The sequence below is a fragment of the Vulpes vulpes genome, chromosome 16 (genome assembly GCF_048418805.1).
Source record: "Vulpes vulpes isolate BD-2025 chromosome 16, VulVul3, whole genome shotgun sequence".
NCBI classification, from domain to species: domain Eukaryota; kingdom Metazoa; phylum Chordata; class Mammalia; order Carnivora; family Canidae; genus Vulpes; species Vulpes vulpes.
Window position 1 is genome coordinate 52,222,078 of NC_132795.1, and position 18,616 is coordinate 52,240,693.

Below are 18,616 nucleotides of genomic sequence, written 5' to 3' on the forward strand. Positions count from 1 at the left end.
CAAGGGGCAGAGGGAGAGGGAGAGAGAGAATCCCAAGCAGGTTCCACACCCAGTGTGGAGCACCACGCAGGGCTTGATCCCACGACCCTGAGATCATGACCTGAGCTAAAATCAAGAGTCAGGTACCTAACTGACTGAGCCACCCAGGTGCCTCTTTCCTGGTCTCTTTGAAACTAAAGGCACAGACTGGCAAGATGGCTGGCCACAGTTAGCCAGCATGGGGAGAGAACAGTGATGCCACAGCAAGAGTAATGGTGTCCACACCCTGTCCCCTGTCAGAGACCACCCCCCTGAATGACAGGTGGACCTGCACAAGCACATTACACCTTCAGGAAGAAGAGCCACAAATAAAGTGTTATGATAAAGTAAGATGCTTTTTTCCCCCTTTGCATTAAGAAAGAACAAAGCACAAGAACATAACCTTATTCCTGTTTTCCTCTTCTCCCTCCTGTAGCATCACTTCTAGAGATCAATCTTGCAAGGAAAACATTATCACAAAGTTATCTAGACAAGAGGATCACTATACATCATTGAAGAAAGCACTCCTGATCGCCAACACTGTAAGATTTTGAAACCTTTCTCTGGGGAAAACCTCATTGTTTCTCAGAATGTGAACACTTAGAACAAGGCCAATAAAAAAGCTGTATATTCATTCATTTATCCAGTTAACAGGCATTTTTTGAGCTCCTATCATATGCGAGGACTTATTCTGAGCATTTAGGACTATAGGGCCTGACCTCAGGAGTTGGGTGTAGTTGAGGGGATCAGATGACATAAAATGTGCTGCCTGGTAGTGAGGGAGACACCAGGGGCAGAGAACAAAGTGTGGCAAGGTCATTAAGGACACAGTGGCTGCCCGTCATGAGTAATCTTAACCTCTGGAACCTTCCCCACCCCAGCCTAGAGTGTGTGGGTTCATAGCAATGTGTAGCCCATCACAGGAACGTTTTCTTTATTCCAAAGAGCCTACCTGGTTTAATTGTACTGCAGAGAGGAGGCTAATTCTTGAATTTGTAACCTGCTCAGAATATTAGCTCCGTCCCACTTTAATGTTTATTTTAGAAAGCAGCATTTGGATACTTTTGAAACATGCAACATTTCCCAAGTTTGTTATTTACTAAGTATATTCAGTAACTGAATCTGGTAAATCTGGAGGAGTCCAGGGACTTGCTTTGCCTCAGACTCAAGTATGACTGTGTATAAAAGAGGAGGTACTTGGCCTCAGTGGCAGTCTTCCTATAAAGACAGCTACAGGACAGCATTATGGGAAGGGGCCCACATGGCCTGGAGGTGGCAAAGAGGTTTCCTCTTTGTACTGGAGACTCCTCACCCCTGTTGATCTAGAATGCCATTGCTTAGGGTTTCTGAGTATAGCATAGACTCAGAGATTTGGGATTCTGTTTTCGGGAGAGGGGGGAACATTTTAGCTAGCTCAGCTGTACTAGTTAATCTATAGACATATATGATTTGGTCTCTTCTACTGAACAAACAAGAATATCGCATGCTTGCAATATGCCAGATACCGTCTTAAGTGATTTACTTGTCTTCACTCACTTCAGCTTCTCAGCACCTCTGTGAGGTAGACACTAATTTTATCTCCATTTGATCATTTCTATTTGCCCTCATTTGCCAAGGAAAGGGAGCATCAATAGTAAGTACCCAGCCTCAGGCTCCCAGCTAGTGAATGGTGGGGCCAGGATTCAAACCAACTACCCTGGGCAGAGCTGCCTGGGAGTGTGCTGGCTGGGCCTCCTCTTAGAGATAAATGAAGGTTTTTGTGTGTTTACCCGCCTCAGCACCTACTATGGTATATTAGGGTAATTTAATCAAAAATAGTGAAATCTCATCTCTGTTAATGGAGGACTGTAATCATGCTAACCACTCCAAATATTGGATTATTTACCAGTCATTGATGTACAAACAGAGCTGATCAACAAACATGTCATGTGAATGAGGAATCAAGCACCTGCCCCACGCTGGGCCCAGCCTTGGGCACTTAACACTGAACACATAGATGAGTAATACAAAGGCCCTGCCAATGATGAGCTCACACTCTAGAGTGTCACATAACAGCAGTGACTATCAGAAACCATGGAGTTGCACAGTGCATGGTGCATGCAGAGTACATGGATACATGGGGACTCCCAACCCCCCTACCACGTGCCCTGGTCTTGGGCACATTTTGGGACTAGGAGTAGGCAGTAAAAGGCATTTTGCCTGGCTGCAGAGGACAACAGGGGGAAGCAGGTCCCACTCCTGCTGTAGAGAGGGATGCAGAATTATTGTAGGAAAGACTGCTTTAGATCTGCTCCAACTCATGTATCCCAAGTAGCTGTATGTGCACGCTGCCACTTTCCCTCTGAGTGGACCCAATTACCTCAGTCACTCACATTTAAACCTGATATGGCTCCCTTTCCAACACCCAGAAACCATTTGTACCCTGCCTGTTCACCCACTCTCAGTGTTATTATTTGTAGCTTACATTATTTCCTGAATAGACAGTCCAGAATTATCTTCCAGAAAATATTAGAATTAGTAATAGAATTTAGAAGGTCATTGGAAACAAGGTCACTGTTTTGAAGATCAATATTATTTCTATAAACTACAATAAACAATTAGAAAAAGAATTTTAAAATATCATTTCTAACATCTTTCAAAAAATCAAATGCCTAGAAACATACCTAATAAAAGAAATAATAACAATCCTTCACAAACTTTCAGAAAATATAGGAGGAAGGAGTGCTTCCCACCTCATTTTCTGGGGCCAATATGATCCTAATACTAAAGCCAGACAAAGAGACTACAAGAATAGAAAATCAAAGACAATATCCTTCGTGAATATTGTTGCAAAAATTCTCAGCAAAATATTAGTGAACCAAACTCAGCAACTAATATAAAAAAGATTAAATGCTCTGACCATGTGGGATTTATCTCAGGATTGCAGGGTTGGTTTGATTTCCAAAAAATCAGTTAATATAGTAGTGCAGTATTAGTAGAATTAAGGACATTTGAAAAGTCCAACATTGTTTTATGATAGCAACTTTCAACAAGAATAGCAGGGAAATTCCTTAAACTGAAGAAGGGCATCTACAATGAACCCATAACTAATGGCTAACCATAGTTGATGTTAAGAGACTGAATACTTGGGCAGCCCAGGTGGCTCAGTGGTTTAGTGCCTGCCTTCGGCCCGGGGTGTGATCCTGGAGACCTGGGATCAAGTCCCACGTCGGGCTCCCTGCATGGAGCCTGCTCCTCCCTCTGCCTGTGTCTCTGCCTCTCTCTCTCTCTCAAGAATAAATAAATAAAATCTTAAAAAAAAAAAAAAGACTGAATACTTTCCCCCGAGATCATGAAAAACACAACAATGTCAGCTTTTGCTGCTTCCATGTGACATTGTATTGAAGTTCTAGACAGTGCAATCTTGAAAGAAAAGAAATAAAAAGCATCCAGATTGGAAAGGAAGAAAAATGTCTTTATTCACAATGTGATGCACATACACTTCTAGAAATAATGAGTTCATCAAGGTTGTAGGATCTAAGATCAATATACAAAATCAGTTATATTTCTATAAACTAGCAATGAACAATCTGAAAATGAACTTCAGAAAGCATTTCTATGATAGCATCAAAAAGACTAAAATACCTAGTAATAAATTTAACAAAAGCACCAAACTTAAATGCTGAAAATTCCAAAGCGCTGTTAAATGAAATGTAAGTGAACAAAGAGACATTCCATATTCATGGATTGGATGACTCGATATTAAGATGGCAGCTCTCTCCAAATTGATCTATAGATTCAATGCTGCAAACCCCATTAAAATGCCAACTGGATTTTTTTGCAGAAATTAAAAAATTGACCTTAAAATTCATATGGAAATGCAAAGGTTGCTGAATAGCCAAAACCAATCTTGGAAAAGAGGAATGAAGTTAGAGCACTTAAGCTTCCAGATTTTGATTCTTAGTACAAAGTTATGATATCAGGAGAGTGTGCCAGTGGCATGAGGATAGGCATATTGATTGATGGTACAGAACTAAGAGTCCAGAAATAAGCCCTGACATTTATGGTCAATTTATTTTTTACAAGATCAGTGTGGGAAAGGATCATCTTTTCAACAAATGGTTTTGAGGCAATTGGATATCCATTTGCAAAAAGATGAACTACCATATTCCATATACAAAAATTAACCAAGAATGGGCCATAAACCTAAATATAAGAGTTAAAATGACAAAACTGTTAGAAGAAGGCATATGCATAAATCTCTATGACCTGTATTAGGCAAGGATTTCTTAGATACGCTAAAAGCATGATCCATAAAGGGGGAAAAAACCCCTGGTAAATTGGACTTCTCAAAATTAAAAAATTGTGCTCCAAAAGATAAGCCATGCTCTGGGAGAAAATGTATGCAAATTATATATTCGGTAAAGGACTTGCATGTAGAATATATAAGAACTCTTAGAACTCAGGAGACAGCTCTGTGTAAAAAATGGCAAAATAGGGATCCCTGGGAGGTGCAGCGGTTTGGCGCCTGCCTTTGGCCCAGGGCGCGATCCTGGAGACCCGGGATCGATCCCACGTCGAGCTCCCGCTGCATGGAGCCTGCTTCTCCCTCTGCCTATGTCTCTGCCTCTCTCTCTCTCTCTCTCTCTCTCTCTCTGTCTCTCTCTCTGTGACTATCATAAAAAAAAAAGGCAAAATATTTGAATAGACATTTCATCAAAGAAGACACATGAATAGCCAACGAGCACATGAAAAGATCATCATCATCACTAGACATCAGGGAAACACAAGTCCGAAACACACTGAGACACCACTTACCAGCCCTGGGATTTCCAGCCCTGGGATGATGATAATCATCCCACATAGTCAGTAATAAGTGTTGACAAGGATGTGGAGATGGAACTCTCAACCACTCTCATGCTGGTAGAAATGTAAAGTGGTAAAGTTGCCATTAAAACAACGACATGGTCATTTCTTTAAAATTTAAACAGAAATGTACCACATGATCCAGTAGTTCCTCTCGTGGGTAGCTGCCAAGAGAAGTAAAAACATGTCCACACAAAGACTTGAGTGCAAATGTTCCTATCAACATTATTCCTAATCTCCAAGCCAGAAACAATCCAAATGTTTATCCACTTGTGATTAGATAAACAAAATGTGGCATATCCATACAGTGGGATGATAACAAGGATAAAAAAAGAACAAAATACTGATTCATGATACATCCTGAATGAACCTCAAAAGGTAGTTATGCTAAGCGATAAAAGCCAGATGCGCAATGCATACCGATGCATATAGTGTATGCTTGTTTACCTGAAATACCCAGGAAAAAGTGAATACAGAGAGGCAGCAAATAGACGAGTTACCTTAGGTTGGGAAAACAGACATGAGATGATGGGACGTTCTGGAACCAGTCAGTGGTGATGGTTTCATAATGCTGTAAATTTATTAAGAATCATAATTTTCCTACTTGGACATTAAAAATTTGATGATCACTCCCAAACCAAAAAGCAAGCGGGCATATTATTTATTTTTAAATAAATAATTTAAAATTACTTAATTTTCCCTAAACCAACTTTATATCTTTTTCTGATTTTGGACCCAAAGTAATGGCTGACATTTATATGCTGCTTTATGACTTAGCCCCTTTGTCACACTAATAGCTACAGTGTCTCTCTGTGAGAAAGGTAGGGGTTCTTTATTTCCCCCGTTTTTCCAGTAAACAGTATCTTTTATTTCGATATTCAATTTGCTTATTGGTAATTTTTTATTCTGGGGGAAGAATTTGCCTCACAGTATTTTGCTTATAATACGTTTTCTTTATGCAGCATGGCTGAAATTTTTCTTGCTAAGTAATTGTCCATTTATGTAATTGATGAGGTTGGTGGGAGTGAAAATAAGCATAATTAATATTTTTAGTAAATTGGCAAGTTGTAATTGAATTGCCGGGAAGCTCTGTGCCCTCTGCTGCTGAGCCACGCAGTCCTCAGGTGGGGATGGGGCAGGAGTTGCTGAGACAGCCAGCACTCAGCCCGAGTCCAAGGCAGCGGTCAGCCTGTGCCTGTAGCATTGGCCTCTTTCCTCACTTGGGGTCATCTCCTGCCCACATCCTGATAGACAGTCCCTGGAAAGGACTTAGTCCCCCGGCACCCACCCAGCACACTGCTCTTGGCTCACAGTGTTATAGAGTGACTGCCACCTGAGGGATTCTTGCTTCATCATAACTCTGTTGGGCCAGAGCTCACTCTTTATTCAATGATGCTTAGTATATGGAATGCATTTCCTTCCTTTTTCCTATTTTAATGAGATTCCCTTATGCTCTCATGCTCAGAAACCTGATGGACAGATAACGGGGAAAGAATTGCGATATATTCTAAATTGCATGATTGTAAAAATCAGTGATTCAGAATTCAAAGAGCTCATGCAAATGCTTGACCCTGGGGACACCGGATGGGTTAACATCTACACACTTATTGAACTGCTTGAAGAGACCCCTAAGGTGAGTTTTATGATGACTTCATGTTTGATTTTCTGTTGATGGTGCGAAACTCAAGTATTCTTAGTGAAATAAGAGGTGGTCGGTGAAATAGTCTTAAATAGAGGACTTCATGTTTTTCAGCTGAGTTAATTTTTTTTTTAAGATTTTAATTTTATTTATCCATGAGAGACATACAGAGAGAGGCAGACATAGACAGAGGGAGAAGCAGGCTCCTCACAGGGAGCCTGATGTGGGACTCAATCCCAAAACCTGGGATCACATCCTGAGCCAAAGGCTGACGCTCAACTGCTGAGCCACCCATGCGTCCCTAATTTTCATTTAAAAAAAGATTTATTTATTTGTTTTAGAGAGAGTGTGCATGGGGGAAGAGGCAAAGGGAGAGAGAGAGAATCCCAAGCAGACTCTGCACTGAGTCCAGAGCCTGATGTGGGGCTCGATCTCACAACCCCAAGAGCACGACCTGAGCTGAAATCAAAAGTTGGATGCTTAACCAACTGAGCTACTCTAATTTTCATTTTAAGTAAGAGTTTAGTGTTTGAGTTGTTTGATTTTAATTCTCAGTGTCTAAATCATATTGAAGGGTGTTATTTGACATTTCTGGAAACCCATCCTGGGATGAGAGCACCTGTGTGTACAGGATGTACCTTCTTTTCACACTGTGCTTGCAGCACTCCTCCTGCAACCATGTCTTGCATGGGCATGTTTTTTAATTACTCCTTTGGTTCTCATTAATATTTTAAGAGTTTTTACGTTCCCCATTTTAAAGATTTTATTTATTTGAGACACAGAGTGAGTGAGAGAGAGTATGAGTGGTGGTGAGGGGCAGAGGGAAAGGGAGAAGCAGGCTCCATCCTGAGCAAGAAGCCTGACATGAGGCTCCATCTCAGGACTCTGAGATCATGACCTGAACCACCCAGTAACCCTGTTAGTTCCCCATTTTAAAAAATAACTGTTTATTACCTCTAGTGATCCATACTAGGTTTTTGAAAACTTGATGGTTTTATTTTTCAGAATGCTTTTATAACTTCAATAATGATTAGCACTCAAAAATTTTAAGAATTTTTAAAAATTAGTGTCAGGTAGTTAATGTGATAGGCATGAACAGATTCTTTTTTTTAATAATAAATTTATTTTTTATTGGTGTTCAATTTGCCAACATACAGAGTAACACCCAGTGCTCATCCCGTCAAGTGCCCCCCTCAGTGCCCGTCACCCATTCACTCCCACCCCCCGCCCTCCTCCCCTTCCACCATCCCTAGTTCGTTTCCCAGAGTTAGGAGTCTTTATGTTCTGTCTCCCTTTCTGATATTTCCTACCCATTTCTTCTCCCTTCCCTTCTATTCCCTTTCACTATTATTTATATTCCCCAAATGAATGAGAACATATAATGTTTGTCCTTCTCCGATTGACTTATTTCACTCAGCATAATACCCTTCAGTTCCATCCATGTCGAAGCAAATGGTGGGTATTTGTCGTTTCTAATGGCTGAGTAATATTCCATTGTATACATAAACCACATCTTCTTTATCCATTCATCTTTCAATGGACACTGAGGCTCCTTCCACAGTTTGGCTGTTGTGGACATTGCTGCTAGAAACATCGGGGTGCAGGTGTCCCGGCGTTTCATTGCATCTGTATTTTTGGGGTAAATCCCCAGCAGTGCAATTGCTGGGTCGTAGGGCAGCTCTATTTTTAACTCTTTGAGGAACCTCCACACAGTTTTCCAGAGTGGCTGCACCAGTTCACATTCCCACCAACAGTGTAAGAGGGTTCCCTTTTCTCCGCATCCTCTCCAACATTTGTGGTTTCCTGCCTTGTTAATTTTCCCCATTCTCACTGGTGTGAGGTGGTATCTCATTGTGGTTTTGATTTGTATTTCCCTGATGGCAAGTGATGCAGAGCATTTTCTCATGTGCGTGTTGGCCATGTCTATGTCTTCCTCTGTGAGATTTCTGGCATGAACAGATTCTTTTTGCAATGTTTGTTATAGACTTCTTTTCGCAGGTACAAATTAGCTTTTCACTAATATGATTTCCTGAGCACCCACCTTGTGCAAAGTGGTGACCACATCCTAAACCAGTGTCATTTGGTCCTCCTTGAACCCTAGGTTGAAAGTAAGTCGCAGGGCTCTCGCACACAGAAAAGAATAATTGTACCTCTCACTGAACTCCGCTGTGTTAGCTCCTGAGAATTGTGGCCTCTGGCTGTCCCAGCACATAGCTGTTTGTTTGTTGTTTTTTTTTTCTCTAAAAGCAGAATATGGGGATCCCTGGGTGGCGCAGCGGTTTGGCGCCTGCCTTTGGCCCAGGGCGCGATCCTGGAGACCCGGGATCGAATCCCACATCGGGCTCCCAGTGCATGGAGCCTGCTTCTTCCTCTGCCTGTGTCTCTGCCTCTCTCTCTCTCTCTCTGTGACTATCATAAATAAATTAAAAAGTTAAAAAAAAAATTAAAAGCAGAATATGAACATGTAAACGATCTGCTCTCCACATGACAAGTGACATGATCTTTGTTTAAAATAAACCACGTCCTGCTGGCTGCCATGCTTAAAAGCTTCAGGTGGCTGTCCAGGGTCTAGAAGAAAGCAGAACTTCCGAACCAGTATGGCAAGTGCCCATGTGGTCCAGCCCTGCTGACCACTTCCCAGAATCCTTGTGGGCCACACTGGCTCGGGTCCTCAGGTGTCCCCAGGCCCCTCCTGCCTCCTGGCCATGCAGTGGCTCCTGCCAGGATTCCCTTCATGGTCCTCTGCAGGTCTCAGTGCACCCACAGCTTCCTCAGGAACTTTCTGTGATACCTCTGCCAAAACCTGTCTGGCAGCCCCTGACCTCACACGCCTGCCTGGTCACAGTATCACAACTTGGTCATTGTGTGGTCATGCCTCCATGAAGACAGGCCTTTCTGTTTTTCCTGCCTGTTGTACCCATGAGGGCTAGCCCAGTGCCAGGCCAACTCATGAAACAGTGTGGTGAATGAATGAATGAACATACAGGAATGAAGGAGAAAAATTAGAAAACACAGTTTTGCAAATAGAAAAAAAGGAAAATCACCACTGGTTCTAACATTGAGGGATCATTACCCACTATTATACTTTGTTGTACATTCTTCTGAACCTTGTACCTGTGCTGTATACCTGCACACACTTTGTTTTCAGCTTTATTACGGTATAATTAATATACAAAAAGCTGCACATATGTATGCAATTTGAAGATTGGATACATACCTTCATATATGATACCTATTTTATTTTAAAATGAGATCCTGTAACTAATGACTTTTCAGTCCATGCTGTCCCTAACATGTCCTTAACACGGTCAATAAAAATTCTGCTGTGTGATTTTAAAAGATACAGAGTAAACTATTCCCTGTTGTAAACTACATGTTCTTCTCCCCCCACTTTTCTAAATCTTGCTACAATGGATATTGTGCCTGCTTTTTTGCACCATTCTGTGATTATTCCATTCGTACAGATTTCCAGAAATAGAAATGATTGGGTCAAAGAATATACATTTTATCCTTGAAATTATTTTTATTATTTTAACAGAGGAATATATGTGTAAAGTACAAAATGCAAAAGATGCAAAAGGGAACATGGTGAGAAGTAAGTTTTTCTTCTAGTTCTGTTCCCTCGTCATTCCCCAGAGGCGGTCACTATTGCCCTGGAGTCTGTAGATTATCAGATTGTCTAATAGTATCCCTTATTGACACTGGCAGTTTGCCTCCTTTTTAATTTTTACCATTCTGAAAGGCAAAAATGCCAACTCATTATTCTTTTATTTTGAGTTTATTTAGGCTGGGTGATAGATTTTTTTTCATGTTTATAGTACTTTGTTTTTTCATGAGTGTAAGTTAAAAATCATGATCCCCATTTCCACATGGGGGTTAGGAGGTAAACCCCCTTGCTTATGACCTCAAGAGTTAATTGGCTAAAGGGACAAAGCCATGTGTCTGCCTCCAAGGCTCCTACTGCCTTTAGGACAGATTCGTACTTACACACTTTCTCTTTCCCAATTAGATACAAAAACTCTCCTCCTCTGCAGACACCAAGGCACCTCTCCTTCTGGCTTGGGATTCGGTAAGTAACACTTCCCTCGTGTGGTCCCAGGGTGCTACCATCCCAGGTTACAAAGGTCCGGCTTGCTAAATGTGTTTGTTTTTTATGTTAGGTGGAAGAAATCATTCAGGACTCAATTGCTAGGAATCTCCAAGCTTTCTACAAAATGCTACGGTCATATGACCTCGGAGACACAGGGCTCATTGGTCGAAATAATTTCAAGAAAATCATACGCATCTTCTGCCCATTTTTAACAATTGAACATTTACTGAAGTGAGTGTTCTGGTAACGAAATTAATTCGGGTCATGTCTCTCATCGAGTCTGTTTATAATCCTAAAACTTTTTCTATGTGTGTTTGCAGTATCGATAGGGAATATTGATAATTGCTATTTATTGGGTCCTTACTAACCCAGAACACTGGTTGGGAGTTTGCCACACGCTCTATGATTTAGTCCTCACAACCGCCACAGAAGGTGGCTGCTTTTCCTTCCTGTGGATAAGGAAACTGAGGTCTGAAGAAGTCCCTATTCACAGTCACGTAGCTAGGGGGCCTCCCGGGTCTCTGTGACTCTTTGCTTGTTGGACCCTGGCTCACGGGTGCCAACGTGTCCCGGTGGACGCCCCAGAGACTCAGACCCCAGACAGGCAGATGCAACAAGCAAGAGGGTTTATTGAACGTTTGCGCAAACGGGCTCTCCGCCTCAGAGGTGGCAGAGAGCCCCGATTAGCAATTACAGGCATCTTTTAAAGGCAAAAAAACGCGGGAGTAGCATAGCATTCGGGTTATGACATGATTGATTTCTTTGAAGGTCAACACGAACATGTTCAGGGACTTTCCAGTCAGGGCGGCGGGGGGGGGGGGGGGGGGGGGAGGGGGATAGTTTTCTTATCTTGGAAAAACAGAATGTTTTTGTTGCTTAAATTCATGGGAGGCGCCTGGATGGGCTGCCTCTGGGTTAGGCCTGGTCCCACTCACGGGGACGGGGGTGTGGGGTTTCTTCATTCCCTCCTCTTTGTTTGGGCTGATTTTAACCTTAAAATCTTAGGGAACCTTTATTTCTTCAGTTTGGAGGGCCCGATATTGTTGAGTTAGTACCAGAGCTTGGGTAATGGACAATCTTTCTCGGATGAACTGGAGCAGCCGGTTGATGATGCAGGGGCCAAAAGTTGGCAGTAGGAGCAGGATAACTAGAGGGCCCATAATGGTAGAGATTAGGGTGGTCATCCAGGGAGACTGGTTAAACCAGCCTTCAAACCAACCCTGCTGGGCTTCCCGGTCCCTTTGTCTTTTATTTAGCCTATCTCTGAGTTTGGCCATGGAGTCCCTGATGACTCCAGAGTGGCCTGCATAGAAACAGCATTCTTCTCCCAGGGCCGCACACAGTCCTCCCTTTTTCAGGAATAGTAAATCCAAGCCTCTCCTGTTTTGAAGTACTACTTCTGAAAGTGAGGTAAGGGATTGTTCTAACTTAGAAACGGACTGCTCTAGTGCCCGTAGCTCTTTATCTACAGCTGCCTGGAGTTCTAAATAACGTCATGAGCCCTGGATCAGAGCAGCTGCGCCAGTACCCACCCCAGTTGCGACCCCTAGTCCCAGCATAACGGCTAGGGTTAGGGAGACAGGCTCGCGCTGAAAACGGGTGGGATGTTTGTCATACTGATTTTTTAGAGTTTCAGCAGGGTGATAGAATACCCTGGGCATAATCTGCACCATAACACAGAAGTCCTCAGAGTCCTTTAGGACCTGAGCAGATACACAGGGGGTGAGACCTTTGTTGCATGCCCACCAGGTTCCCGGCTGGGGCACCAGGTAAAAGTCAGTTCCTAAAATTGGGGCGGTAGTATTGCAGAGTTCCTGGTAACCCCGGATAAGTATAGTTAGCCTTGACAGTGATGTAATCCCAGGAGGAGGAGGGCCTCCCATCCTGTGTCTCCTGTAGTCTCGCACCCCCAATTTTTACAATAGAAGTGTTCCCCCCCTCCACAGGTGGGATTTAGCCTGCGATCTCTGTGGTACTCGGGACAGACATAGAAGGGGAGGGTGCGTAACATGGCCCTCCTGTCCAGCGTGCCACATCCTCCCCAGGAGTCTAATCCTTTTCGTCCGGGGGGGCTTTCTCGGTTGGGGGCTTTAGAGGTGTCGGAATACCCCTCTAGGTCCCATGGGCTGGGGGCCCCTATGGTTAATTTACATAAGTCAGGATATAGGTTGGGCCACCAGGTTCCTATGGGAGTAGTTTTTGTTATTGACCAGACCTCGTCACCCCCAGACATTAATACCTGCCAGGTTAACTTTTTGGGGGCATGAGGGTTACCTTTGGAGGGGGAGAAGAACGCTAGGAGAGGTAGGAATATAACAATTGTTATTGAACAATTTTTGAAAGTCTTATCTTGAGCGGGTTTTGGGTGCGGTGGAGCTTCCATTGGAGTGGCTCGCCCGGTCCGTCCTGGCTGGCGTCAGCGGTGCTCGTTGATGGGGCGCGCTTAACGTGCGAGGCATGGACCCAAGCAGCAATACCGTCTACTTTTAGGGTGGTTGGGGTCGTTAGTAGTACGGTGTATGGGCCCTTCCAGCGGGGCTCAAGGGTCCTGGACTGATGTTTCCTGACGTAGACGGAGTCGCGATCTGGAACAGTGTGGGTCGGTTGCATCTCCGGGGCAGTAGACAGCTGCAAGGGGTCTCCAGATCTGGTGTTGGATAATCTGGAGCGCCTTTAGCCTGTCCTGTAAACCGGGAGTATTAGCAAGAGGGTCAATAGCAGAATCTAGTAAGTCCGTCACTGGTGGGAGACCTCCATAGAGAATCTTGTAAGGAGTTAGTCCATGGCGCGTGGGAGTGTTCTGGACTCGGAACAGGACCAAGGGGAGGAGTTGGACCCAGTCTCTAGTGCCAGTCTCCAATGTCAATTTGGTTAGGGTCTCTTTAATTGTTCTATTCATTCTTTCTACCTGTCCTGAGCTCTGGGGTGTGTATGCACAATGTAATTTCCAATTTATCCCCAGTAATCTGGCCACCAACTGACTTACCTGGGAGACGAAGGCAGGGCCGTTGTCCGACCCTATTACCAAGGTAATACTTGGGCAGTCCAAACCGGGGGAAAATTTCTTCTAGGATTTTCTTGACAACCACCTGGGCAGTTTCTCGTCTGGTGGGGAATGCTTCTGTCCATCCTCCTGTGGGCCTAGTGCAGCGGCTCGTGCTGTTTCATCGGCTATCCTGTTCCCCTCTGCTACTGGGTCGTTGCCATGCTGATGCCCAGGACAGTGAATTATACTCAGTTTTCTGCTGTCAGTATAAATGTTGACCTTTTTGTCCTTAGCCTTTTTTAGGGCCTGAGTTAGGGCTATAAGCTCCGCCCTTTGAGCTGAAGTCCCAGGCTTTAGGGCACTGGCCCAGATGACAGTTTTTTTTTTTTTTTTTATCTACCACGGCTGCCCCGGCTTTACGTTCACCATTTCATAGAAAGCTACTCCCATCTGTGTACCAGGTTGCTTCAACATCTGGCATAGGCTGGTCCGTCAAGTCCCCTCTGGTGCCATGGACCTCGGCTAGGATCTGGTGGCAATTATGCATTACTAGGGAGGGGGACTCGGTTTCTGGAAGCAAGGTGGCCGGGTTTAGGGATGTAGCCATTCCGAACCGTATCCGCTCAGAATTCAGTAACATGGCCTGATAATGGGTGACCCGAGCGTTTGAGAGCCATCGATCAGGGGGCTGGCGGATGACTGTCTCTATGGCGTGGGGGGTCCACCACAGTGAGGGGTTGGCCAAAGGCCAACTTATCTGAGTCTTTTACCAGGACTGCCACAGCCGCTATTATTCGGAGACATGGGGGCCATCCTGCAGCCACGCTGTCTAATTTTTTGAAAAGTATGCCACGGGCCTTTTTCAGGGTCCCAGTTTCTGAGTTAGGACCCCTTTGGCTATTCCTCGGCATTCATCAGCATATAGCGCAAATGGCTTGGTTACATATGGGAGGCTCAGGGCAGGGGCAGTCAATAAGGCCCTTTTTATTTTGTCAAAAGCCAATTGTTGCTCCTTTCCCCAGTGGTAGGGGGTGTTGGATTTCGTGAGAGGATATAGGGGAGCCACCAGCTCTGCAAACCCGGGTACCCAGAGGCGGCAGAACCTGGCACTGCTGAGGAACTCTCGTAGCCCTCTGGCATTAGTGGGTGCTGGGATCAGGGCTACAGCCTTTTTGCGGCCCTCCATCAGCCACCTCTGGCCTCCTTCCAGGAGATATCCCAGATAGGTCACTTGTCTCTGGCCTATTTGGGCCTTTTTGGTGGAGGCCCTATACCCCAGTCCTCCCAGTCTCTCGAGCAGGGCCCCCGTACCTTTTACACAATCCCGTTCTGTCTTAGCCGCTATGAGCAAATCATCCACGTACTGCAGGAGAACGAGGTCCGGATGGCCAACTCGGAAGTCTGCCAAGCCCTGATGCAAGGCTTCGTGGAACAAGGTGGGGGAGTTTTTGAATCCCTGTGGTAGCCTTGTTCAAGTGAGTTGTCCTGAGAATCCCGTCTCTGGATCTTTCCATTCAAAGGCAAAAATAGGCTGGCTTTGAGAGCTTAACTTTAGGCAAAAGAATGCATCTTTTAGATAGAGCTCAAGGGTCCTTCTGCCTCAGTTAAAACTAAATGTTGAGCTCCCGTATCAACCAGGAAGGTCACTGGTTGGCCCCCCACTTTAAGGGTTATCCGAGGCTCGGGGGGGGGTGCTCCTGGCCCTGACACCCCTAATCTTTATCTTCTAGGGACAGAACGGCAATGGGCTTCTTCTTAGGTCCCTGTGTTTGGCCCTTCTTTGGACAATCTTTAACCCAATGTCCTTTTTCCTTGCAGTAGGCACACTGGTCTCATTCAACCCGTGGTTTTCTTTTGTCTCCCAGGTCCTTACTCTGTCCTGACTTACTCTGCCCTGAGCCCTGTACTATGGTGGCCAGTATCCCAGTCAGTTCTTTATTGCGTTTCTTTTATCTCTTTTATTCTTTCGTTCCTCTTGCTCTTTACGGATCCTTTCCTCCCTTTCCTCTGGGGTCTCTCTCTCTCTCTCTCTAAGTCCTGTAAGGTGTATCCCTGAAGTCCCTCCTACCGTTGTAACTTATTACGAATACCCGAGGCCGATTGTCCGATGAAGGACATGATTACATCTGGTTGTCGATCTTTGGCCACGGGGTCAAAGGGGGTGTACATATGGGAGCCTTCCATTAATCTTTCCAGAAAACCTGCCGGCGTCTCATCTTTCCCCTGCACTATAGCACATACCTTTGCCAAATTGGTGGGGCATCGCCCTGCCCCTTTAAGACCGCTAGGAGTACCTGGCGATAGAGACGGAGCCGCTCCCTACCAGCAGCAGTGTCGTAGTCCCAGGTCGGGCGAACCAAGGGGAAAACATCCTCAATTTCATTAGGCAGCTGGGTCGGCCTCCCATCCGCCCCCGGGACGCTTTTCCATGCTTCGAGGTAGACGCGCTGTCTCTCCTCCGTGGTGAGGAGAGTCTGCAGGAGCTGTTGGCAGTCATCCCAGGTGGGCTGGTGGGTCAACAGAATTGACTCAATTAACCCGGTTAGCGCCTGGGGGTCTTGGGAGAAAGTGGGGTTATGAGTTTTTCCAATTGTAAAGGTCAGAGGCAGAGAATGGCCAGTATTGCATCTGGCCGCCTACTGATCGGAGGGGACGTGCCTGGGAGGTCCAGACGTTTTCTGACTCCCCCTCGCGCTCTCGTCGAAAGCGGAGGCAACTGGAGAGCGGGGGGGAAAAGAGGGGTGGCCTCTCTACTGCAGTAGAGTCGGGGAACGGAGCTGAGGGAGCGGAGGAAGAGGTAGGGCAGGGAATAAGGGGAGTGACGCAGGGAGGGGGTGGGGGTCTCGGGCCCGGTCCCCCCTGAGAAGGGGTGAAGCATTTTATCCAGGGGGGGGGGTTTAGCGAGATTCTCCCAAACTATGATGTACGGCACCTGATCAAGGTGCCCATTGGGTCCTGGCTGAAAGACCAGGGCCTTCACCTGCAAGATAATGTCAATATTAAAAGTTCCGTTCCTGGGCCACCCGACGTTGAAAGTTGGCCATTCTGAGGAGCAGAAGGTGACCCATCTTCGTCTTCTGACTTCACCGAAAGGTTGTGTGCCCGGCCGGCGACTTCTTTCCAGTGATCTAGAGTGAGGCTTAAAGGGGTGGTTACAGTCTGTCCCATGGGTGTAGAAAAGAGGTGAACGGTGAGGAAGAGGACAGAAAGAAAGACACAGAACAGACAAACGCACACGAATGACAGGACTGTCGCGTTGGATATGGATGGGATAGGTCGCAAACAACGACCCTCCCTGAAGAGGAGGGAGTGCCGGGCTCCCTCCCTCTTCCACACTACTCCAGAGTCTGACTCTGGAGCGGGACCAGGGGTTTCAGGGCACGTCTGCCTCCCCCGCTGGTCCAAAAACAGAATACAGAGTCCTGCAGGCACAATACAGACCCGACACAATACAGACCCGGCCAGTCAGACAAACGGACGAGACAGATATGACATTAGCGAGCTCGGTCTTACCTCCTACCGGTCTTAGGATTGAGCCTGGGGGCGTCTCAGATCCCGGACGAGCCCCCAAATGTTGGACCCTGGATCACGGGCGCCAACGTGTCCCGGTGGACGCCCCAGAGACTCAGACCCCAGACAGGCAGATGCAACAAGCAAGAGGGTTTATTGAACATTTGCGCAAACGGGCTCTCCACCTCAGAGGTGGCAGAGAGCCCCGATTAGCAATTACAGGCATCTTTTAAAGGCAAAAAACTGCAGGATTAGCATAGCATTCGGATTATGACATGATTGATTTCTTTGAAGGTCAACACGAACATGTTCAGGGACTTTCCAGTCAGGGCGGCGGGGGGGGGGGGGGGGGGGGGGGGGAGGGGGATAGTTTTCTTATCTTGGAAAAACAGAATGTTTTTGTTACTTAAATTCATGGGAGGTGCCTGGATGGGCTGCCTCTGGGTTAGGCCTGGTCCCACTCACGGGGGCGGGGGTGTGGGGTTTCTTCATGCTCTTAACCCTGATACTGTTTTACCTCCCAGGATGCCAGGCTGCCATCAGCCGTCCTGTGCAGAGAGGCTGGAATTATAGTTCTGTTTTACTTTAGTTTAAAACTTACCCCAGGGCACCTGGGTGGCTCAGTCAGTTGGGCACCTGTCTTTGGCTCAGGGCATGATCTCAGGGTCCTGGGATTGAGCCCCACATCAGACTCTCTATTTAGCAAGAAGTCTGTTCCTTCTTCTGCCTCTGCTCCTCCCCCCTGCTCATGCTGTCTCAGTCTCTCTGTGCCAAATAAGTACATAAAATATTTAAAAGAAAACAAAACAACAAAAAAGTAAAGCTTACCTGGTGGTGACTGAGCGAAGCTGGGAGGGGACAAGGATCTTAAGAGACAGAAGAGCACAGAGCCCTGAAGGCCTTGTAGGTCACCTGCTGAGTGTCTTGTTCACCACTCCCACTACCCCCACTCAGCTGCTCTGGGGGCACAGAGCCCTCTTGCTTCCCTCTCTGTGGTGACCTTGAGAACCTTCAGCTTGAATCCTGGTTCCCTGACCACCACCAAATGCCCCACCATGTGCTCAAACTTGTGGTCCAGAACCTGACCTTAGAGACCATTTGGTCCACGTTTCCTACTGTGGACAGTGATCTGGAGGCTGGGTGGAAATCCGATTGAATCGCAGGGAAGAAGATTACTCTGATTTTCTTTCAGTTCTTCTGACTAGAATGTTAAAAATCCTGTATTTGTTGCTTTTGATTACATTACATTGATTTCAGGTGACACGGTTGATCTAGCGGTAGTTGGCCACTCAAGTCTCTTTTCTGTGAATGTTTGTGTTTCATTACCCATTTTTCCTGTGGTTGGTTTTTGCAGGAGAAGAAGGGTTTACAGGAGGAGGTGAGGCCGAGGCTTTCCTGAGCAGGAGGCGCACAGAGCGTGGTGTTTGCATTTGTCCGTTTCTCAAACGTTGGCAGAAAGGCCAGCTTGCTGGAGCGTGGTAAACCCAGGAAGGGGGTGAGACGGGGCAGCAAGTCAAGAGACAGGGTT

At 45.9% G+C, this 18,616-nt stretch overlaps 1 protein-coding gene and 1 long non-coding RNA gene across 9 annotated transcripts in view; one reads left to right on the forward strand and one right to left on the reverse strand.

Moving 5' to 3' along the window:
* Positions 1–18,616, forward strand: part of EFCAB6 (EF-hand calcium binding domain 6) — a 243,750-nt gene that overhangs the window by 107,642 nt on the left and 117,492 nt on the right. For all 8 annotated transcript variants that reach the window (XR_011997867.1, XR_011997868.1, XR_011997869.1 and 5 more), the window contains 4 exons: positions 455–560; positions 6,329–6,496; positions 10,512–10,571; positions 10,663–10,823. Coding sequence is in view for 5 of the 8 variants with exons in the window: in XM_026017432.2 (XP_025873217.2) it covers positions 455–560; positions 6,329–6,496; positions 10,512–10,571; positions 10,663–10,823 (495 nt within the window). In the remaining 3 variants the exon portion in view is untranslated. The remainder of the gene's footprint in view (positions 1–454; positions 561–6,328; positions 6,497–10,511; positions 10,572–10,662; positions 10,824–18,616) is intronic.
* LOC140595919 (uncharacterized) lies at positions 11,202–15,619 on the reverse strand. The gene is made up of 2 exons (XR_011997871.1): positions 14,890–15,619; positions 11,202–13,275 (listed from the first exon to the last, which is right to left on the reverse strand). It is a non-coding gene; the product is annotated as an uncharacterized lncRNA (long non-coding RNA).